Genomic DNA, 24,359 nt, shown 5'->3' with positions numbered 1-24,359 from the left:
CTGCTTTTGTGAATAAAGTTATATTGGAATGTAACATACTCATTTGTCCATGCATGATATATGGCTGCTTTCCTGCTGTAATGGCAAGGCTGAGTAGTAGTGATAGATTCCACAGGACTTGCACAGATGAAAATATTTACTAGCTGGCTGGCTGCAGGAAAAGTTTGCTGACCCCTGGTTTAGGATAGAACACAGAGGTGGAAGACCCCAGAATAACTCTTCTGCATAGAGGTTTTTTTCTCCAGCAGTTTTATCTTTTCAGTTAGATTTAACATGGTTCTAGGAGTTTCCTTAATACTACCTCATGGGGGCCGGAAGGGAGCAGGGTCCTGGAATTTGGGTTTGGGGAGGACAAAATTTCAAAACAGACCTGCCAGGTAACTCCTATTATCCCCTTGCCAGCAGAGGTGCCAGGGGTGTGTCTCTTACATGGTATCACTCAGCCCAGAAGGAGGGAAGGAGTTGTCACGCACATGCAGCCCTGTGATCCAGCCCTCAGAAAGAGAACAGGAAATTAGCCAGCATCTGAGCTGCCCAGTGGGACAGAAGGAAAAACATCTTGACTGTAAGCATGGTTAAACACTGGGATAAGCTGTCAGAGGAGTGTGAGAAATTCCCATCGGAGGAGAGCTTTGGAAAGAATAACCATTTTCAAGTGTATTTTCAATACCTGGCTTTTTAGCTGCTTGGTGATAGGGCATTGACCTCAGTGGCCCCTGGAAGACAACCTTTTGATGTTTTGGATTCAGCATCTCTCTCTCTCTCTCTCTCTCTCTCTCTCTTTGGATTCAGCATATCTCTCTCTCTCTCACACACACACACACACACACAGCCCTGCCTCATAGCAAACCCTTTGCTGGTCAGATCACAACAGCATCTAGCCCCTTCAGAAAGACTTCCAAGGCCCTGAGTTATTGGAGATTTGGTTTCTGGAGTGGTTCTTGCACCGTAGAAATCTTCTAGAAGGCTGGACCATCTCATGAGGTCCTTGTGTCTATGTGCTGATTATGTCTGTCTTGGGTTATCGTCAGCCCCAGGACTCCTTTTCCAAAAGCTTTTGTCAGCTTTGTCACAAATGGTTCGGGACATGGGGGTCAGGATGAGTTGTGCCCTGTGGGTTCCTTTGAGAGAAAATCAGACTCAGAAGTTATAAGAAGTTTACAGGGAGAGTGAATGAATGGGTTGCAGCTTCCTTTCCCTTCAGGGCAGAAGCCATTTACTCTTCTGGTAGATCGAAGAGCATCCACCTGGGTTTGTCCTACCTCCTAGAGGAATAGGCTTGGAGCACCAACAGAGGAGAGGGGCTTCTCCAGTGGGGAAGGTGGTAGGGTGGAGATAGGACAGACTTGGGTTTGGCAAGAGCAGCCTTCACAACCAGGAGCCCTCCCCTTGAATTGTATGTGGAGGTCAGAATGGGTCCTGTGGCCACACCCTTTGCAAAGGAGTTTACTCTCAGCATGAATTCAAATCAGAGTCTTGGAAAGAGCCTCCCTGAAAAACAAGCACATGGCTCAATAAGCATCAACTGTATTTCTTGCCCTATACCTTGACTGCGCAAGGAACTACTAGAAGTCACAGCAATAGCCAGTATTGATCTGGTTGGCAACCTGTCTTCCTGCATCTATTGATATGATCATGTGGTGCAAATAAACTGCTTTGTGAAGTATGCACCTGGAGACAGTATAGTGGACCAAGGACAAACATAAAAGGCGAAAGGAGACATGTGTATACCAATGCCAAAAAGCAGATGCTCATCTCTCTTGCTCCCCCTGTTCTCACTCTCCATTTAAAGAGATTTCAGCAGGCTGGTTTTAACCTATGCAAAGTTAACAAACACGTAAAATTTCCAGAAATCTTAGATTTGGCTCCTTTTTGTACCCTTAAATGTAAGAATGTTGCTGAAGAAAACACAAGGGTACTTTATTCCTTATATGGAGTCGTCGAGCACAGTGGCACCATGAGGTCAGGGCATTATACTGCCTATGATATGATCATGTGGGTTTTCTTATGTCATTTAGGAATTTTGAGTGTTGGTCCAGCCTTACATTCCAGGAGATAAACTCTACTTGATTGTGATATATTTCTGTTTTGGAGGTCAGAAGTTCGAAATGGGTCCTAAAGGCTAAGTCTTAGTTTCCTTTCATCTGAGGTGGTTTTTATTTTGCTTTCACTCTTTTCTTCTAACACTTTGTTGTTATTATTATTATTTTGCCCTCCTGTGACCTCCATAGTGTCAGGTGAGGAATCTACAATCATTTGCATCCTCATTTTGCTGAATGTAATATGTTGGTTTCTTTTCTGACTTCTTTCAAGATTTTTTGTTCTTGGTTTTTAGCACTTTGATTATGATGTGCCTGGTAGCAGTTTTCTTTGTTTATCCCGTTTGAGGTTCACTGTATTTCTTGGATCCTGTATGTTTATGGCTATCACCAAATTTGAGAATTGGTCAGCTCTGATTTCTTCAAATGTTTATTCTGCTCCAGTGTCTTTCTTTCTGGGACCTTGGTGACTTGAGTGTTAGGTGTTTTGATGTTGTCCCACAGATCCTTGAGTTTCTGTTAGAATTTTTCCTTACTCTTTTTTCTCTCTTTTATTTAGATTGGATAATTTGTATTGATCTTTTTAAGTTCACTGACTCTGCTGTATCTCCATTCTATTATTGCATTGCTCTCCAGGAGTTTTTTCACAGTTGTTATTTTTTTGGTTCTAAAATTTGTATATGGTTCTTTTTTTATTGCTTCTGTTTCTTTGCTGAGGACTCCTATTCTTTCCATTTGTTTCAAGAGTCTTTGCCCTTACTTCTTAGAGCATGATTATAATAGCTGCTTTAAAGTCGTATTCTGATTATTCCAACATTTGGGTCATCTGGAGGGTGATGTTTGTTGATGGCCTTTTCCTTTAATAGCTTAGGTTTCCAGATTGTTTGTTGAGTAATTTTTGGATTGTATCCTGGACATTTTGAATGTTACATTATGAGACTCTAGATTGTTTTAGTATTCTGGAGATATTGATGGAGTTGTTTAAACAGCCAGTCAACCCAATTCAATCCAGATTGCACATTCTACCCCACTTTCTGTGGCTTGTAGTTCCATCACTCACCTTGCTGTACATCAGCTGGGGGTCAGTCTGCAAGCTGGACAGTAGTGTCAGTTCTCACCCATGTAGCTCTGTTCCCAAACCTGTGTGGTGCTGAAGACAGGTGGTTTCACACACATATGCAGCTTGACGGTAAGCCTATGGCTTCATACACAAGCTTAGAGGATCCTTTCTCTACCTCCTTCTTCTCCTTGATCTGTCCCACACTTTCTACTTGCCCAGGTCCTGACTTGAAAGCTGGACTCCACTGCCCCCCCCATGCTGTCACTCAACGGTCCACAGCTACTTGATAGGTGGAGACAGGGGCTCTCTGCTTCTTCTTTTTTTAATGTTTATTTTTGAGAGAGAGAGAGGGAGAGCATGCGTGCGTGCATCAGAGGAAGGGGTAGAGAAAGAGGGAGACAGAGTATCCCAAGCAGGCTCCATGCTGTCAGCTCAGAGCCCGACTCGGGGCTCAAATTCACAAACCGTGAGATCGTTACCTGAGCTGAAATCAAAAGTCAGAAGCCCAACTGATTGAGCCACCCAGGTATCCCATGGGGCTCTGCTTCTTTGGTGGTGCTCTACTGGTATAGAATGGAAAGGCCACAAGACTATCCCACAGGGCCACTGCCACTGCAGCTGTGTCTATAAGGGAGGGAAACCGCTGCCTCTTTTTTGCTAGTGTTTACCTGGAGCAAAGTAGTTAAGATTAAGAGTTTAATTCACCAGATCCCTCCTTCCTGGTCCTTTGTTTAGAGAGAGCAGGCTTTTCTGTTGTTTGGGATTTTTTGTTTTTCTTTCTGTCTGTGCCTGTTGGCACTTTCGGGTTGCCCTAGTGCTCATGCTGGGATAGATGGGAGGTAAAAAAAAAATTCCAGCTCCCCTGTAGGATAAGACAGTGGTGAGTACATGTTATGACACATTTGTCCAAACGCATAGTATCTACATACAACACTGAGAGCAGACCCTAGCACTAACTATGGGCTTTGGGTGATGATGACGTATCTGCGTAGGCTTCATCAGTTGTGACACATGCACCGCTCTGCTGGGCTGTTGACAATGGGCAAAGCTGTGCGTGAGTGCAGGCAGGGGGCTTTGGAAAGTCTGTACCTTCCTTTCAGTTTTGCTGTGAAACTAAAACTGCTGTAAAAGAAATAAAGTTTAAAGCAAACAGAAAACCAGAGAAGGCACTTCTGGGGAGTCCCTCAAGTCCTGAGATGCCTTCCTGGTGTATCTGCTCTCATCTGCCTTTCAGAGTCCCATGATCGTGATTTCATGTATTTTGCCCAAAATCCGTAGTTATGGTGAGTGGGAAAACATGGAGTGCACTTTCTCCATCTCACCTGGAACTGAAAGTTCAAGCTTCTGCCTTTGAATGTCCTTCTTTGTGTGTGTGGTGGTGCTCCCTGGGATTGGCCCCTATTCTTAGACCTCATTTTGAGGTTTGTGACCTGTGGTGCTCACCTCTGCCTTCCCCAGTAACTTCCCTGTGGCCCCTCCCTAAGCCCCAAGCCTGGCCTGGCTGCTACTGACACTCAGGCTGCAGATTCAGGCCTGGACTTCCTGGCATTGTCCCCAACCACCCGAGCAGCTTCCAACCTGTGATGCTCAGGAAGCATTTTTGGTTCTTGTAGGTTTACTTGGCGGTATCCCTGCTCTGCTTCAGGCCCTTCTGTTGATATCTGTGGCCCAAATCAGAGGTCCTTGCAGGGTAGGTATAGCCATCTGCCTGCGTTTGTAGCATGGAGAAAGGCTTCAGGCCATGAATGCATGGAGATCTTTGGCAAGATTGGGCATTCCTGGCCAGAGGATCCCAGAAATCACCTCCCTGCTCCTGCCTGTCTTGCATGCCAAGGCCTGTCTTCCCACCAGCCTGCTCCTCAACTGCACATCCAGCTGTCATTCCCTAGAGCACCCACCCTATGCAGTTGTTATGGACACATAGCATTCCTTCGTGGAATGTGCTCCATCATGGTGTGGGGCTCCAGCTTCTGTGTGGTGGGGGCCACAGGTGGAGTGGGGAGCCCAGCGTCCAGAACCATCCGACAGGACAGATGGCGACAGGTGAGCTCTTGTTTTCCCATTTGTCAAATGGGAGTGATTCTAGGAACTTACAGGGCTCTGTTGGGATTAGCAGTAAGGTCTATAACAGCCTGGCATGCTGTAGATGCCTGGGAACGGGGAAGGAGAGAGGGGTTTTGTTTCAGAGATGATTTCCCGGTTCCACTTCTGTATAGGGACCAGAAACACATGCTAGGGTGGGCGTGGGGGAGCTGCGGAGTTGAGGGGTGCCTGGGACTCAGGCTGCCTTCTGTGGAGGCTGTGCTGGCTGTGTTCTCCCCACTCCCTTCCCCCAGAATGGAATCCAGCAGGAATGTGCCGTGCGTTCTTCCCTGGATACTTGGGCCACCTGCACCATCTGGCCGGGCTTGTGGAGCACATGAGCCTGTGAGTTATGTCCCCACCCACACCTGCTCCCATGTTTATGCCCCATTTTCAGAGGGAGCATCTGACCCCTGGCTGAAGCTTCAGGTAGGGGAAGGAAGTCCCAGATGATCTAGTAAGTCTTTTGGGTGGGGGTCTTCCTGTCTTCTTTCTCAGCCCTTCCTGCTTTCCCCTGTGGTCCTGCATGCCTGCCTGCCTGCCCTCCAGGACTCCCTCGGCCTCTCTGAAGCTCACTTACCACTTGGATGCTGAGCCACCTTGTCCCAGGATGCGCTGTCAACCTAGTGACTCCAGCCTTAGCTGTATTCCCTAATTTTATATTGCTATTTAGCCTCACTAGCAGTTGAAAGCCTTGAGACACAGTGCTCAGCCAAGGACAGGGCCTGCTGATTTCTAAGCCTCAGGCCCAGCTTGGGTGATAGAACCTAGGACCCCCCAGTACCCCAGGCACGTGCCATCCTGGAAGCTGCCCTGTGCCAAGCACCATGTGTGGCACCTTCTCCTCAGGGCTTGCTGGCCTTTCTTATTGAGGAGAAGCCTGGGTCCTAGAGAGATGAAGTAACTTGGCAAGGTCACCCAGCTGGGCAGTGGTAGGTCTGGGTTTTAGCCAAGATCTGTGCTGCCCTGCATATGAGTTCTGCCTCAAGTCAGCAGCTCAGGTGCAACCAACGTGTGGGTGGAAGATCTTGTCACTTGGAAAGGCAGAAGCCTGGCGACAGATGGGCCCTAACTGGGATTGAGGTTCCACCTTGGCACCTACCAACTCTCTGTCTCTGTGAGCCGGCCTGATGAATCTGTAGGCACTCGTGGCCCTGTCCTGCCCCAGCCTCGAGGTGAGACAGCCAATGAGAGGGATTATAAGTTCTGCCGTGTCACAGGATGGTGGGAGGGCTTATTAATGAGGACTGTGCTATGGGGTTTGGCTGAGATGCTGCTGTTCTGTGGCAGTTTGGCAAAGACAAGCAGGGGCTGCCAGCCTGAGAGGCTGCATTAGGATCTCTTTGGTGGATGCACATGCCTCCTACATGTACGCATGCCTACACACACATGCATACACATATGCCACAAACACTTCACATGCAGGTATGCAGGTGCACACGTGTGCTACACACAGACACAGAGGAGGAAAATATTGAGGGTCAGAAAACAGCTCAGACAGTATCAGCTTGGACTTAGGTCTGGAGACTTCTTTCCATACTTTTGGGATCTAATAGGAAGTTTCCCCTCCAGGGCTCCTCTGCTTCTGCTTTTGTCTTCTGGGACCCCTTGACATCTGCCTGCAGGACCCAACCAGGGAACAGATTCTGTGTTAAAGAGTGCCTCCCAAGGCCCCATTTGCCTGCCTGCAGCAGCATCTCCCCACTTGAAAGCTCAGTTCTTGAAATGTGCTTCCCAGCAGCCTGTGTAGGCTCCGGGCTCTGGCAGCATCTCCATGGCGGCTCCCACTGACCCTTCTCCTGGCAGAGGGAACCTGCAGCAGTTTTCCGCTCAGTGGTGACAGGCTGTTCTTGTTTGGAAACAGAAGACACCTTCTGCTTTTTTGTTCCCTTTCTCATTGAGGTTTAAGTTCAATGATGCGTGTAAAGTGCTGGCCCTGTGTGTGCACGTAGTAGGCACCTGGGCCCTTAGCACCCTGTTCCCCACTCTTTCAGCTTCTTCCCTCCTAGTCCTCATAAAAGCACCGTGGCCCCGCCTGCTGCAGGAGATATGCCAACCAGGGGCTCTTGGAAAATCTGTTGGTAGGCCGTGGGCACGTGGGGTCAGTGGGCAGACATTGAAGGCTTTCCCACTTGTCAGTGACCCAAAAAATCACTTTCGGTTTTTGTGACTCAGAAATGAGCTCAACCCACACATCCTTCAGATGTTCTGAAAACCTGGGCTGAGTCCTCCGGATGGCTGTCAGCTGTGGGATTGTCTTAAGTGAGCGTTTTTATAGAGACCTATGCACAGCTGGACTCTGGAGAGAGTGGATGGAAATTTTACTATGTATTTTACCAGCTTAAAAAGGAGGAGGGGTTGCCTTTAATCTCATGTTTCCTGGCACCCCATATATTTGTTGGTGGTTATATGTATAGGTGGTTGTTTATTTTGATCTTGGCCCTGTGAAGTGGTGGGGGTGGGGGGGTGGCACCATGTGCTAAATAAGTGAGGTTGGGGATGGTCCCTTCACAAATGGTCCCTGGGTAATCATGGGACTTAGGACTCCTGACAGTCCTGAGGAGCTTATGAGTAGTTGAGGAGGGACTAGATGTGGGCTGTAAAGTAGGTTGATAAGTTAGGCTCTTACACACAGTGAGTGGGAAAAAGAACCCAAGAGAGTGTCCCCCTGGTGGGGTAGGAGGGGACTATCAGGTTAAGTCACATTTGGGAGGGGTCATTGGAGCATCGGGTTGTGAAGAACTGGTGGAATTCAGAGGCCCAGGGAGGCCATCTGGGTGGAGAGGGTGTGAGCCAAGACCCGGAATGGGGCATTGAGGGTGAGGGGGCCCTTGCCGCTCCTGGGGTGGCTTGGCAAAGGTCAGCAGTGGCCTTCCTGGCTCTGCAACATGTTGTGCCTGATACTCCTCTCCAGCCATAGTAACTGTGGAAACCAGAGTGGGCTTGAGAACAGAGACGCCCTTCCTGTTTCCCTTCCCGGGCCTTCTGGCTCAGGATTCCCTAAAAGCAGCTCTGTCACCAGCCTGTCCTCTGGGTTAGATTCTTGGGTGTAAACTGGTTATGTGTTTCTCCAGTTAAGGGAACCCTCCACATAGGGAATTGAGGAAGTAAATGTCCAGGCCCATGTCTTCTAAGGCATGTCAGAGAGGGCTACAGAAAAGAAGGGATGTGTCATATTACTGGTGAGTTGTAAGTCTTTGGAAACTTGGACTATGGCATGTGTGTGTTTGTGTCAGCTTGTTACTCCAGCTCTGAGGCCTTCCACATGCTGCCATTCTGGGCACTGCTGTCCAGATTCTTACATCTCCTAGAGAAAGTTGGCTTTTCCAGACAGGTTGCTTGGGCTCCTGCTGTCCTGTGGGCTCCGAGCACCCCATGGCTGTCTCCACCCTGCAATAGCAAGGTACACCATAGCTGAGTGGTGTTGGGAGCTAGGGGATGTTTGTCTGCACTGCTGCTCTGGTGCTGATTCCTGCAGCCTCTTTGGAAGGGCTGGAAAAAGCTGGTGGCTCTGAGGCAGTTCGGGTCCAACTGTCCTAACAGACCAGCCCAACCTTTCGGTTGCCTCCAGCTCTTTTAGCGCTATCCCCACCCTCTGGCCAAGAGCTAAGCATGCCTCAGGCTGGGTTAAAGCAAGAACAGGAAACTCACACCTACTAGGCTGAGACTGGTTTTAAGAAGAGAGAAAACCCATACTGGGAGGATCCTGTGGGCACAGCAAAGCGCCCTGTACCTAAGCTGTCAGAGTTCCTTCCCCAAGGAACTCTGTGGGGTGGGGTGGGGGTGGGGTGGGGGTGAGGGATGCCACACCAATTAGATGCCTGCTGTGTGCTGGATGTAGATGTGAATGTGTGGTCTGACTGGGTCTCCACTGCTCACCTCTGCAAGGGGGAAGGCAGTGCCCACCCTGGAGGTAAAGAGATGTCAGGACAGTGACCTTGGGTAGTGGGCTACAGTCAGAGTCATAAGAAGCAGGGATTGGGCTGTTCCTGAAGACAGGAGACAGATCTGAAGTCTGTCTGGGAAGTCTGAGCTTAAATTCTGTGCCCTTAACAGTCTCTGAGTGAGGTGCCAGCCTGACTGATAAGCATGATTGCTGGGCAGGGTGACCCAGTTGAACCAAGCTCTTATTTTACCATGTGCGGTATTTCTGGGAAAAGTGCCAGGCTCAGAGTTGGTGTTGGATACCTCTGGGAACCTTCCCCGATGCCTTGTTTCCTTGGGATGGTCTCTTGATTCTTGAGGGAAAGGGCTGCTTCCTAGTATTTATGCACCTCATGAGCCCAGGACCTTCTGTGGTGTGGTGATCCACTCTGCCCCGTCTGTGGGTTGTCTCTTTCTGGAGGACTTGCTTTTCCCAAAAGGTGCTTTCAGGACTGAGCATAACGCAGACCCTAACCGGGACTCCTGGGTCTGCTGGCTGGGCTGGTAAGTGGCCGAGATAGAGACCCGAGTGGGCATCTGGGAGCTGTGCCATTGGGGAGTGTGAATCCTATCTCCTCCCACGTTGCTGGGAAAAGCAAGTTGGGGGGACCGAGCCTGGTTCCCAAGGCTGGCCAACTGAGGAGCAAGCATGGAGCCTGGACCAGGCTGTCACACCATGATGACAACTGGGATTATCACCATAGGTGGTAATTCCCACATGACAGTTTCAAGTTTCAGGTCAAGAGCCAAAGCTAGTCCTCTTTCATCTGGACAGAGATCCTTGCTGACATGTTTTCCAGCTCGTTCTTCAGCTGTTCTCAAAACCTTGTGCTCCACAAAGACTCTGAGGCCCCAGGGGAATGGGGAAAGCTCCAGGCCTGCTTATCCTTGCTGTACAAGAGACCTTTGGGGCAGTGGTGGGCTACTGCCTTTCTGGTAGACCATCTCTGAGCTGCTGAAAAGGGCAGAGTAGGGCTGGCATTTGGAACCCTTGCGGGCTTTACAGCAGGCCAGATGGGTGGGATCACCCTGTCAGTGTCACCCTCTGACTCATGACAGCCTGTGAGTGCCACAGGTTCTGCTGACATTTGGCTTGCGGCCCTGGAAGAATTTTCCCAATAGTCCCAAGCACATGAACCCCCTACCATGTTTCCCAGAGTGGAGGCCTCAGCCTCACAAGGAAGTAGAGGGTGCTGAGTACTCTAGGATAAGCCAGGCAAGAGATAATCATTTGGTTTTCTGGAAAGGAGCAACATAGCAACTACCACAGGTTTGACCATGTGAATAGCCAATGCTTCTGATAATTATGATAAATAATGCTTGTGCTTCTGGATGCCTCTTTCCTCTGGCAGGGGAAGGGTAGCCTGCTCATCACTCCCTCAGGGTATGAGGGTGGAGTGTCATTAGCCCCATTTCACTGGTGGGAACATTGAGAGATGAAACGAGTCTCTGCATGGCCGCGGTAATCCCGGTTTGTTTGTTGTCTTTTTTGGGGGGCATGATGGAAGAAGGTCATGGAGGTTGGGTGGGTTGAGGGGAGTCTGGGAACAGAGGAATTATATTTCCTTTTCCAAGTATATAAGTCAGGGATGGTAGAGTTCTTGGCCACTTGATGCAAGTGCACAGAAGGTTTTCTAGGGGGAAAACCCATTCTGCCTTAGACTTTGAGACCCTGCTGCCTGCTGGTCTGTTCCTTGATTTTTGACGTCTGCTCACATTTGGCACATCTCATATTCTTGTGCAGAATATAAAATATGCCCTTGCCCTACTACCCCACCTCTTCTCTGGTTCATCCCCAGGATGCCTGAAGTTGGGGATCCAGCTTAGGGTGGGGCTAAACCTTCTGAACCTCTGGGAGGTGGCCTTGGCTGGGCACACCTGCCTGGGTGGAACCCTGTTATTCAACTTGACTTGTTAGCCGTGGGGCTCAGGGAATGTCGCTTCCACTTCCAGACCTTCAACTTTCATCTGTAAGACAAGTTATTGACTCCCTTTCAGGGATACGAGGATTTAAGGCCATGTACCTGGCTGGTGCCTGTTGCCACAGCTATGTATTGTCCCCCAGAAGTCTCAGAGCCCCCCATGCAGGCCGGCATCCCAGGTGCCTTCTCCCCCTGTGCATCTAAAAGCCAGTAAACCTCTCAGGAGTATCGTAAATCGAGGTGACCCAGGACTAGAGCAGCAGTGAGATTTGCAGACTGTCCTCTAGGACTGAGCCAGAGTGACACCTCTCCAGGGTAGGAATACAGGTGAACAGCAGGTTCCCTTGCCTGGTGGGGAGTCTCCAGCTTGCCTCTGCCTCACCTCCTTGTTTACTTCTCCAGTAGAAAGGATCTGGGCCTTAGAAATCCACTGAGGACAGAGCAGACCTGCCATAACAAAACCGGACAGACTGGGGGGCTTAAACAACAGACATTTATTTGTCACAGTTCTGGAGCCTGGGAAGCCCAAGATCAGTGTGCTGGCCAATTCTGTTCCTGGTGGAGAACTTTTTCCCGACTTGATATCTGCCTTCTTGCTGTATCCTCACATATCAGAGAGAGAGCACGCACAGTCTGGTGTCTCTTACTCATATAAGGACACTAATCCCGTCATGGGGGTCCCACTCACGTGACCTCATCTAAACCTAATTACTTCCTAAAAGCCCCGCCTCCAAGTACCATCACATTAGAGGTTAGGGCTTCAATATGTGAATACACGGGGGACACAGACATTCAAGCCATAATGGGCTCACAGGCATATTGTCAGTCTGCCCCCAGAGTTGGTCTCTGACTCCTGGGTGCTGTGAACTTGTCATTTCATTATCTTCAGTTTCCTTATGTGCATGTGAAGTCCCTCTTTCAGAGCATGATGAAAGGAGCAAAGTGAAGCCCCCCTTCTCAGGTCCTGAGGTCACGAAGGAAAAAGCTTTGGGCCTTCACTCAGGAGGGAGTCTCCAGTTCTTCCTGCTCTGTCTTTGACAGAGGGGCAGTTGGTGGACTATTGTGTAGGTTCAGAATGCTGGGTTTCTGTAATTTCTGACTTGAATAGTTGCAAAATATCCCAGTGGGTTGGGTCTGTTTTTTAAAAAAAAAAAATTCAACATTTATTTATTTTTGAGAGACAAAGACAGAGCATGAGTGGGGGAGGAGCAGAGAGGGAGACACAGAATTGGAAGCAGGCTCCAGGCTCTCAGCTGTGAACCCAACACAGGGCTTGAACCCATGAACTGTAGGATCATGACCTGAGCCGAAGTTGGACAGTTAACTGAGCTACCCAGGTGCCCTAGGTTCTGGTCTGTTATTGAGTAGCACAGTCTGGGGCAAATCTGCAGTAGCTTATCTTCTGAGGGAGAGTGGCGCTGGTTAAGGAGAGCCCAGGATGGTGTGCATATGTTGGGTGAAAGAGGCCTGGGGCTGGTCTTTTGCCCTCTGACCGTGTGGGGCTCAGTGGCTGCTTTTCTCTTCTCTCTCTGCTGTCAGAGTCTGGAATGTGGAGGTGCTATGGGTGCGCTGCTGAGCATGAATGGCCCCTGGGTGGCTGCAGCTGGCTGGCCTGGCAGAGTCCCATGAGTGGATGAAGCATTGATCGTGGAGACGCTGGGTGGGAAGCAGCTTCTTAGAGCTGGTGTCCTGTCTCCATAATTACTGATGTATTAGTTTGTTGGGGTTGTGTAACAAAGAGCCACCCAGTGTGAGACATTTATTGTCTCACAATTATGGATGCTAAAAGTCTGGGATCAAGGTGTCAGCAGGGTTGGTTCTTTCTGAAGGCTGTAAGGGAGAATCTGTCCCAGGCCTCTTTTCTTGGTATGTAGCTGGCTGTCTTCATGTTCACGTGGTGTTCTCTCTAGCTGCTGGTCTGTCTTTAAATTTCCCGATTTGCACCCAGCCTATCTCATTTGAAGTTGGTAAAGATTTTGTCTCCAAATAAGGTCACATTTGGATATTTTGGGGGTTAATACTTCAACACATAAATTCGAGTGGCAGGGGAGACACACGTCATTCAGCCCATAACACTGTACTTCTTTTTAAAAATTTTCTAAACCTGGCTGATAATTAGTTTTTTGTATAGGGTTTGGTTTTTGTGTGTGTGGGGGGGGGGGGGGGGGGAGTTAACATAAAATTTACCATCTTAATCATTTTTTAAAATGTTTGTTTATTTTTGAGACAGAAAGAGACGGTATGCAAGCTGGGAAGGAGCAAAGAGAGGGGGAAACACAGAATCCAAAGTGGCTCCATGCTGTGAGCCATCAGCACAGAGCCTGACAGGAGGGCTCAAACTCGCAAACCACAAGATCATGACCTGAGCCAAAACCAGATGCTTAACCAACTAAGCCACCCAGGCACCCCCATCTTAACCATTTTTAAGCATATGATTCAGTAGTGTTAAATACATTCACAGTGTTGTACAACCAGCACCATGTTTATCTCCATAACTTTTTTTTCATCCCAAACAGAAACTCTACACCCACTAAGCAGTAAGTAAGTCCCCACTGCCCTTCCCTCCCAGCCCCTGACAACCCACATTCTATTTTCTATCCCTGTGAATTTGCCTATTCTAGGTACTTCCTGTGTCATGGACTGAATATGTGTTCCGCCCACTCCCCCAGTCATAAGTTGAATCCTTCTAACTCACAGTGTGGTATCTGTAGGTGAGGCCTTTGGGAGATAAATCATGAGGGCAGCCCTCATGATGGGATTAGTGCCCTTATAAGAAGACACCTGGAGAGCTAGTGCCCTCTTTCTTTACACCTGCCAAGACTAGGCCATATGAGCACACAGCAAGAATGCACATGTCTACAAGCCAGAAAGAGAGCTCTCATCAGAATCCAACCATGCCAGCACCTTGATTGTTCACTTCAGGCTTCAAGAACTGTGCAAAAATAGATTTTTGTTGTTTAAGCAACTCAGTCTATGGTATTTTGTTGTGGCAGCCCTAGCAAACTAATACACTTACATCAATGGAATCATGTAGTGTTTGTCTTTTTGTGACTTTCTTATTTCACTAGGCATAACCTCCTCAAGGTTCATCCGTGTTATAGCATCTTATAGGACTTCCTTTTTTTTTTTTAAGATTTTATTTTTAAGTAATCTCTACACCCAACATGGGGCTTGAAACTACAAGATTAAGAATCGTTTGGGGCGCCTGGGTGGCTTAGTTGGTTAAGCATCCGACTTTCGCTTAGGTCATGATCTCGCGGTTCGTGGGTTCGAGGCCCACGTCGGGCTCTGTGCTGACTGCCAGCTCAGAGCCTGGAGCCTGTTTCAGTCTGTGACTCCCTCTCTCTCTGACCCTCCCCTGCTCACGCTGTCTCTCTCTCTCTCTCTCTCTCCTAGAAATAAATAAAACAAACAAACAGAAAAATCGTTTGCTCTACTGACTGAACTAGCCAGGCACCCCAGACTTCCTTCTTTTTTAAGACTGAATAATATTCCATTGTATGTGTACACCACATTTTGTTTATCCATTCATCTTCCAGTTGACACTTGGGCTGCTTCTGCCTTTCAGCCATTGTGAATGATGCTGCTATGAACATGGGTATATACATGAACATGGGTATCTCCTTTCCTAACCCTACCCAGACAGTGCCAAGGTGGAGGTGGGAAAAGTGGGTGTTCCTCCTGCCCTCCCAAGCTTACTTGGCCTAAAACAACAAATAGATGTTCTTCCACAGTTCAGGAGGCAGAAGTCCCAAATCTGGAGGCTCTAGGGGAGAATCTTCTGTTGCCATTTGTAGTTCCTGGTAGCCCCATGCATTCCTTGGGTTATGGCCACAGCATTTTAATCTCTGCCTCTACCTTCACACAGCCTTCTCTTCTTCTGTCTCTCAAAAGGACACTTGCCATTGAATTTAGGGTCCATTGGATAATCCTCGGTGATCTCATCTCAAAGTCTTTAATATAATTACATCTGCAAGGACTCTTTTACCAAAGTAAGTTCCATTCACACATTCCAGGTGTTAGGATGTGGACATGTCTTTTTGGGGCCACCATTCAACACACTGTAGTGCCCTTCTCACCTTCATGTTCTGCAGGGAGCCAGTGTCTGCCTCTCTTTAGATCTTGGAGTGGTTGCTTCCTTGGGGAGATGGTCTCTGCTGTCCTGCCTGAGGGTCTGGCTGCCTCTCATGGGTGGCTTTGCCATGATGTACATATCCTGTGACTGCTGGGATTCTGGCAGCTTGCAGAAAAGCAGGGGCTGGGTCTGTGGTGCCTGCTGTCATAAACCCAGCAGAGTGCCTGGAATGGAATAGAAGTGTCATGGGGCACCTGGGTGGCTCAGTTGGTTGAGCATCTGACTTCAGCTCAGGTCATGATCTTGTGGGTTCAAGCCCCACGTTGGATTTTGTGCTCACAGCACAGAGCCTGCTTCAGATTCTCTCTCTCCCTCTGTCTCTGGCCCTCCCCCACTCGCTCATGTGCCCTCTCTCTCTCAAAAATAAACAAACATTAAGAAAAAAAAAGAAATAGAAGTGTTATACACCTTGGCTGAATGTTGGGTACTCAACATTGTCTGAGGCCAAACTGCCTCCAAGAAATCTTTCTGAACCTTGTTGCAGAGTCAAGGTGGTGCTAAAGAGTAATAATCACATCATTCGGCGGCTGAGGGCTGCAGCTTCCCAGCTGATGTTCCAGCCTCTGCCTGCCCCGCCCTGGCACCAACTGGTTCTAGCCCGAGGCCCAGAACATAAATGATCTTTCCCTCCTCAAGAATCTAAGAGCTTCAGGCACAGGTGGGTCCTTGAAGATAGAAGAAAATCTTTTAATAGCCCTCTGGATGCTGGTTGGGGGTCCTCATCTACCCACACTGGGGGCATCCAGTCTTTATTGCTAAAAGTCACCCTCAAAGTTGACCTTGTGGTGATTCAGTCTCCAACCAGCTGGAACCCAAACCACAAGTGGAAGAGTCATAAGAGCTATTGTATTAGTCGGCTTGTCTCCTCCAAGAGAGTTTAGCCTTGTCCAGGGCACCTAAAGCTGCCTGGAGAGCTGAGGCATTGGGCCCTGAGCAGGGCAGGCTCAGGCCCTTCCCAGCTAGCATCTTCTGGCCTTTTGGGGAGACTAGCCTAGCCTCAGGGCCTTCTGTGTGCACAAGCTGGTCTGGGCCATGACCTCCTACTACCCGGGCAGCCGGAACTTTCCACACTAGCCTGGTGATGTCATTGTTGAGGTGGCAGCATAAAGTAGGATCATGGTCCCAGGATCATATGGTGCTCTCTATGCCCCTCCTCTTCCCACAAAACCAAGGGCTTGGACAACAGGCCTCTGTCCAGGGTACAGTGGCCAACTATATGAGGGATATCTTGTTTATAAAGAATTTTGACCCCCTTGGTATAGATGCAAAAGAAGGGACAGCTGCCAGCCTGATGGCAGAGGAGAAAACAGAAAAGCCACCCAAACCAACCAGATATCTTAGAAAGTAAAGCAGCCTATCGCTGCCTGCCGGTGGCCTGGGGTGATGGTGCCAGGCAGTGCTGACGTCTATCCGGAATGATGTTCTTGGTCTTCAGGAAACAGCTGGATAATGTTCCGAGTTCCCTGTTTTAACAGAGGAAAACAGATATGTATGTATATATATATACTTTTGAAGTGAAATGACATAACATAGAACTAATCATTTCAAAGCAAACAACTCATGTTTAGTATAGTCACGATTTTTGTGCAACCACTGCCTGTTTAGTTCCCAAACACTTTCATCACCACTGAAGGAAATCCCATACTCATTAAACATCCACTTTCTATCTCAATGGATTTGTCTGTTCTGGACATTTCATATAAATGGAATCAGACAGTAGGTGGTTTTTTATGATTGCTTTCTTCAGTTAGCATAATGTTTCCAAAGTTCAGCCATGTTACAGCCTTTATCGGCACTTCATTCACGTTTAATACTGAATGTTATCCCATTATCAAGATATGCTACAGTTTATTTATCCATTCATCAGTTGATGGACATTTGAGTCATTTTACCTTTTGGCTATTGTGAATAATGCTGCTTGAACATAGCTTGAATTATTATTCTGGTACAGGTTTTGCCTTGAACACTTGTTCTCCTTTTGATTAATATGTCTAGGAGGGGAACTGCTAAGTCATGTAGCTTATGAGCTTGGCCTTTTAGAAATGTCTTCAGAAAGTGACCAAATAGGCACGTGACACAGATGGACCTCAGCATGGTCAAGCTCCACCTGTTTCTCTCTTGGAGATTCCTTTCCTTGTCTGAAAAATGAGCATCTAGAAGTTCCTGTCTATTAAGGGCTCAGAGTGGAGTCAAAGAGATCAGCACTGTCCTTCGCCTCGGGAAGTGCCCAGGAAAGGGTAGCAGGTATTTTGCAAGAATACCGCTTGCTATGGCACATTGAGGTTTTTCTGCTGTTTGGGAAACTCACTTCCCTGAAGTGTCACAGATATTCCCTGACTGTACTTGGGGTTCTGCTACATAGTAAAGAAGCCAGCTGAGCCCCGGGATCCATGGCCAATCCTGCAGATAGAATCTGCTCTTAGCACACAGGGTGTGGGAGAAAGGCTCCAGGCTGTGCACAGTTGGGGCGTCCAGAGCCAGCTCGAACCTGTGGAACCTGTGTGCCCTTCGGTAAGATAGATCTTACCCAGCTACGGTTTTCTGAGCCTCTCCTGGAGGGGCAATGCCTACCTGGCAAGACACCCCCAAGGACGTGAGCTGCTGCCTGCAAGTCACCAGCACTGCAACACTGTTAGCACTGTGCTGTTTGCCTGTGACCCAGGGAGGAGGACGGGAGCAGGGAAAGCAGGCTCAGTGGAGGTGGACAAGGTGGAGGCTTAGTGGAGCCTCAGTGCCTGCCTCTGGTGGAGGCTCAGTGCCTGCCTCTGCAGTGCCTGCCTCTGCAGAAACCTGCCCACTGCAGCTGGTGAGCCACCGCAAGGAAGGTGGTGTTTGGTCCTCTTTTGCCTTGGTAAATAAATATGGCCCAGCCATTGCTGACAGTATAAACAAGTATAGGAGACCACCCTGCCTCTGTCTTAATGCATGATGAAGTTCCTGCCACACCATCCCCTACCCGAATTCCCGGTGTCCCTTCTTCTTTCCTCTCAACCCTGATATGTGTTTATCAGGATCATGCCCCTGGCCGTTTACAGCTGTTCTCATATCTGATCTGGGAGGGGAAGGATGAGAACTTTCATTCCCCCCAGGGATTTGCTCCAGGCTCTCATTTTGGGGTGCCTTGGTCAGAGAGTGGGACAGGAGCTGGGATCTGGGTCCTGCACCTCTGGCAGCAGCAAGGCAACGGAAGCAGCATCTGGGGACCCTCCAGGTGCGTTGGGTCCAGGACCCTCCAGGTGCATTGGTAGCCAGGAGACATGTGGCCAGTGGTCTGAGCTTGGTTCTGCACACATGTTGGGAGCTGTTGCGGCAGAGAGCCTGACTGCGGCAGGAGGGCCTGGCAAAGGCCTCATAGTGAGATGCATGCTTCCTGGCTTGCAAATAGAACATAGGGAAGGAGTGTTGAAGTTACCAGAGATGTTTGACTGAGGCTGAGCTGAGAGAAAGATAGGCTGTGGGTAGTGGCTGGGGTTCCCTGGAGGGGCTGACAGGACTGAGGCTGTGCGAAGAGCATTTGATGCTTCGAAGGCAGATAACTCTCTGGCCCTCTGAGAGCCCTGAGGACGGCCGCTGCAGGGCTTTGGGCATGTGTAGTGCTGTGATCCTGTGAGGGGTCTTTCTCCAGCACCGAGTGTGATCTGTGATTACCAGATTCTTATGGGCTGGCAGGAATCTCATCCAGTCTGCATCAGGAAAGTGTGGCAGGCAGGGACATGGCCTGGAAAAGGTGATGTATAAGCTCTAAGAGTAGAGGGGCAGCTGTTGGAAACAAATAGTGGCTGTGCCAGTTGGACTGATCTGGCCATGTGACACTGGGCCTCCTTTTGAGGCTACATATACAGAGCCTGAGCAAGCCTTCCTTTTATTGTCCTTTGTTATGAAACAAATACACAGAAGACTATAATGAAGTCCAGGTACCCACCACCCAGCCCACTCTCATCAAATCAGGGAGCACGCTGCTTGGAAGTTTCCATTCTGTGCTTATTTTAGATGTGGTTGCAGGGGGGCTGTCTACATGAAGGGGTTGAGGGGCTGCCCTTGTTGACCTCCCAACAGCTCAGCTACCCAAGTATTGCCTCTGGCTGGGAGGGATCTTAAGAATGTCTGCATGTAGTATATACTTGTTACATAACATCAGATGAAACATTTTAATCATTCTTAAGCATACTGCTCATGCTCATTGGCATTAGATACATTCATACTGTTGTGCAGCCATCACCACCATTCATCTCCAGAACTTTCCCATCTTCCCAGATGGAAACTCTGTACCCACAAAACACCAACTCCCCATTCCTTCCTCCTCCAGCCCCTGGCACCCACCATTCTGCATTCTGCTCTATGAATCTGATGATTCCAGGTTCCTCATATAAGTGGACTCACACAGTAAATTGAGCATTTTTTTCCCATAGCATCATGACCTCAAGGTTCATCCATGTTGTAGCATGGAGTCCGAATTGCCTTCCTTTTTAAGACTAAGTAGTATTCCAATGCATATCCATACCACATTTTGGTTATCCATTCACCCATCAGTGGATACTTGAGTTGGTTCTACAGTTTGGCTCTTGTGAATACTGTTGCTAGGAACACTGGTGTGCAAATATCTGTTTGAGACCCTGCTTGCAATTTATATACTTAAAAAAGTATATACGCAGAAATGGAATTGCTTGATCATATAGTAACTCTGCGTTTAATTTTCTTGAAGGATTTTTTTTTTTTTTTTTTAACCAGCATTGTCCTTGAGGTATAAGGAGGGGATGTGATCTGGGCTGACTGGGACTTTTTCCTCCCACTTGGTGGGGGTGGGGGTGGCTGCCTTTTGTTCTTGCATCAAACTAGATTTTAGATTTGCAGAGTGCAGGGATTGTGGCTGCTAAGCCCACCTGCCTGGAGAGAAGGAGGTTTTGGATTTCACTGTGCACATCCCTTTTCCACACTCAGCTTGCCGCTGTCTGCCAGCTCTGAATGGGCCTCGCTCTCCCCCGCCCTCCTCCCACTGTTTAGCAGCTCTGTTCATCAGCCCTCATTTCCCTGAGCCTCTTGCAGCCTTGGGATTGTAGCGCCCCACCCCCAACCCCTGCCTCTGAAACCAATGTTTGCTTTCAGTTTTGGTTAAAACTTTGTAGGAAGCTCTGGGCTTAACTTGACCACCGGGTGCCCAGTCCTTCGAGATAATGAGACTTCCCACTGGGTGTTCCTGGTAGAGGAGGGGAGAGCAAGGCCCCTTTCTAACTTTGCTCTGGTTCTTGGGAAATGGCAGCTCCCAGAGCCCCCCAGTCATATACTTTATGATCCAAAAGGTGTGGGGATCCTAGGAGTGAAAAAACTGCAGTGTGAAAGTTAGTCCCTGTGTGCCACTTAGGGTGGGCAGCAAGAAAGAACTTTTCTTCCTCCCTGTCTCATTTGCATTGGAGCAGGCTGGATTTGCTGGGACAGTGGGCTGAAGCCTCAGGTGGAATGTAGCAGTAGCAGTGACCAGCCTCTCGGAATCCAGACATAAAAACATCAGTTCCTCAGACATCTGTTTGGAGAGATGTGTACAGAATTGGAAACAGCTGGGTTTTTAGTTGCCTGCTCGTCATAATGATACCCTGTGGAGTTCAGCTGTGGAACCTGGTTTCTCAGTCTCACCTGGTGGAGGTGGAGTGGCCACATCAGAGTCAATAACCCCACACACCCCCAGCCAGCAAACCTTTACCAGCCACTTGGATTTGCTCTGGGTTTTAGTCAGGACATTGCTAAGCTAACACTTTGTGTCACAAACGTGGACTCTTTACAGTCTTTGGAATGAGCCCCGAGTCTGACCTTAAAATTCTTACTTGGGTCCTCAGTTGGTATTAATTTGATCTTGGACATGAGCTCAGTGAGCTCAATGTAGTCACAGGCTGGGACATCAGGTGGTGGTTCTCAGATTAAGGGTGCTCTTCCAGGTAACGAATATGTTGACTTTTTAAAAGGTCATTATTTCAACAACAACAACAACAAAATCAGCAGTTTAAAGTTCTTAGAGGATGTGTGGATGCCAAAATTTCTGTGCAAATGTAAAAGCCGAGTCCAGAGGAGGAGTGAGGAGCAGAGGAAGGAAGCTGTTGAAAGAGGTGAGGTCGGGAGGTAGAGAGGGCATGGCTGGCTGACCCTCCCAGTGACTGTAACATTTTAGAGCTGAGTGGGCCTCTATCGGCTGTATAGTTCACACGCCTGCTTCTAAAGTCAGGAAAATTGAGACACAGACATCTTAAGTGACCTGTACTGATTCTCACTAGTAGGTAGTACCTGGGCAGGGCCAGAGCCCCACTTCTGGGAAATTCACACCACAGCTCATAGAACTGGCCCACCTGCCCCAGCTGAAGGATGTGTCCTGGGTTGTAGAAGTAGAGCTAAGACACTCCTGGCCCAGGGGGTCATTGAGGCTACCTGTGAGGAAAGTGACTGACAGCTGACACCTTCTGTCCAAGGCCTGAGCTGCCTTTGGAAGAAGCTCCCCTGGAAGGCAAGCTGTCAGGAGGGGCTGCTGTGATACAGGACTTATATCATGGATGTTGAGGAGACAAGAAGCCCTCCATGTTAATTTTGGTTAAAAAAAAAAAATCTTGGGGTGCCCGGGTGGCTTAGTTGGTTAAGCGTCCGACTTTCGCTCAGGTCATGATCTCGCGGTTCGTGGGTTCAAGCCCCGCGTCGGGCTCTGTGCTGACTGCCAGCTCAGAGCCTGGAGCCTGTTTCAGAGTCTGTGACTCTCTCTCTCTGAACCTCCCCTGCTCATGCTGTCTCTCTCTCTCTCTCTCTCTGCTAGAAATAAATAAAACATTAAAAAAAAATTAAAAAAAAAATCTGTGATTCCCCTAAAGGAAGTGGAAGCTAAAGTCAGACCTGTTTTGGGGCTGGGGTATGAGGTTATGGTTCTGTGTTAACAGGGTTTTGTGTTTTTTAATACATTTAAATCCTCCCCATCTGTCCTTAGGGATGCTGGGCAAGAGCTAGTTCAGTGCCTTTGGAGATTCTTGGGAAGAGGAGGCAGAACTTGGCCTTGGCCTCCAACTGTCCTGGTAGGACACTACAAACCCCAGCAGAGCTGAGCATTGATAACCAACATGGTGATGGTACCAGGAGCTCCTCGGTAGCACATGGAGCTTGTTAGGGAACAAAGGAGGAGCCCACCCAGCTCTGAGTGTCCCCTACCCTGTCTGCCACTTTCAACTTAGAATTGGCCTCTGTTGGAGCCCTCCTGTGGACACACACGGCAGCAGAGCTCGGCCTGGCCTTTGTGGTCAGCGCCTGTACGCAGATAGCAGGGACACAGTGTGGGTGACAGCCAGCACTGTGGCAGATCCCAGCTTGTGCTAGTTCAGCAGTCTCAGTTCTGGCTCCTGCAGGAACCCCCAGGAAGCCGTTGCAGCCACTAGGGCCCAGATCTCCCTGAGCATCTGATTTCGTTGGTCTCTGTTTTTGAAGCCCCCCAGTGGCACTAACATGTAACCAGGGCTCAGGACACCTGTTAGAGGGCATGTGACCCGCCGGGACACAGAAGTAGAGAATGTGGGAGAGGCAGAGCTGTGCGAGGAAGCTGGAACATAGGCAGATGAGTCGCACAGTGCACTGGCAGCCATCATAGCTGGGTGTGGTGAGCACCTGGTCACTCCAGCCATGGCTCCTCTCGGCTGCTGCATGGAAAGAACTGGAAACAGTCCTCCCATGAGAACTAGGGGGTCCACTCTGGAAGTCTGTGCCTGCCTGGCCTAGGTGGTGTAGTGCTACCTAGAGCTTGAGCTTGAGCCCCAGGCTGGGTGTGCTTGGTGGCAGAAGTTGTAAACTGATAAACACTGCAGAGGCTCCCTGTGGTGGTGATGTTTGGACAGGGCTGCTTGCTGGTTAGTCATGGGGAAGATGATGTAACCCTGTCAGGATGACCTCAGAAATCCCATGGGTTGAGAAGATGCCCTAAGAGTCAAGAAGTGACCCTCATATGAGGCTTGGAGTGGGCTGGGCCCTTGTGAATTAATGTCCTGGTGAGGATCCATTGGATTAGATCAGTTCTGAAAACAGAGCTACAGAAAGGCAGATGGGGGTGTGGGCTTTGTGATTTAGCCAGGAAGGAAGGGGGTGACTGTCTTCAGGTGCTTTTAGGATGGAGGTGTTATTCTCTCTAACTGGATAGTTCTAAACAGCAGGGAGCCTGCCATAGGGTAAGCTACTCTTTGTTCACAGGGATGCTCAGATTGGGGTAAAGGTGGTCTGGGACTTTGCCAGACCAGCTCAGAGGTGGGCTGAGAGTCAGCAAAAGAGCAGGGTGGGGTAAGGGGAGAGGGCTGCAGCACCCTTTCCCCAGGTTAGGACTGGTTGGCCTGGGGCACTGCTCACGTTGATCAGGGCTTGTGCCTGGAGCAGCATGATCTGAGCTCCTCGCCTCCATCAAGTCCCCATGGTCAGGTGCTCAAGGACCCTTCCCGATGCTAGCATTTGGGGGTCCACCGTTTTGTAATGGCTTAGGCCCACTCCCAGGACAAGTGTAGATATGTCCCAGACAGTGTCCTGAAAGCCCAGTCTCATATTGTCTGGGGAGCATACCACTGTTCTGGCCCCGCCTCGCCCTGTGGTCTTTGCTCAGTTAGTTGTGAAGGTACCATCAGCCTATCTGAAGTCCTTGTTCAACACCTCTGGGTGACAGACAGCATCAGCCCAATGCCTGCTGGGTCAGGTGGGGTGTGGACCCTCCCAGGCAGACCTTCCCCTGGCCCTTCTCCCTCTCTCTTAACACAGCTGCTTCTCTACACACACAGATACTTCGTTTGGAACGCCACCTGGCTACGGCTGTGCTGCAGACCGGGCTGAGGAGCAGCGCCGGCACCAAGATGGGCTGCCCTACATCGATGACTCACCTTCCTCCTCACCCCACCTTAGCAGCAAGGGCAGGGGCAGCCGGGATGCACTGGCTTCGGGAGCCCTGGAGTCCACCAAAGCGGTGAGTCCCAGGGTAGGAGGGCCAGCTGTGAAATAAGGGTTAGGCCTGGCTCCTGCCTGCTCTCCACTTCCTAAAGGTGCCCTGAAGCACATCCATTTTCTTGGGGGCAAGTAGCAAGTAGGTGATATCAGGAGCAACCAGTGGTTGAAGTCACTAAAAACACCTTCTTCAGGGCACCTAGGTAGTTCAGTTGGTTAAGCGTCCGACTTTGGCTCAGGTCATGATCTCACGGTCCATAGGTTTG

General features: G+C 49.3%; 1 protein-coding gene across 3 annotated transcripts in view; it reads left to right on the top strand.

Annotated features, from left to right (window-relative positions):
* Positions 1-24,359, top strand: part of BCR (BCR activator of RhoGEF and GTPase) — a 120,760-nt gene that overhangs the window by 35,927 nt on the left and 60,474 nt on the right. For 2 of the 3 annotated variants that reach the window (XM_077749236.1, XM_077749219.1), the window contains one exon: positions 23,934-24,115. In XM_077749236.1, the coding sequence (XP_077605362.1) occupies positions 23,934-24,115 (182 nt within the window). Of the gene's footprint in view, positions 1-5,117; positions 5,143-23,933; positions 24,116-24,359 lie in introns of those variants that run through there. The other variant, XM_077749228.1, reaches the window with a different exon arrangement.

The sequence above is a fragment of the Crocuta crocuta genome, unplaced genomic scaffold (genome assembly GCF_008692635.1).
Source record: "Crocuta crocuta isolate KB4526 unplaced genomic scaffold, BGI_CrCroc_1.0 scaffold1177, whole genome shotgun sequence".
Classification (NCBI taxonomy): domain Eukaryota; kingdom Metazoa; phylum Chordata; class Mammalia; order Carnivora; family Hyaenidae; genus Crocuta; species Crocuta crocuta.
The sequence above is the reverse complement of the archived record's forward strand: the minus strand, read 5'-3'. Positions and strand labels throughout refer to the sequence as shown.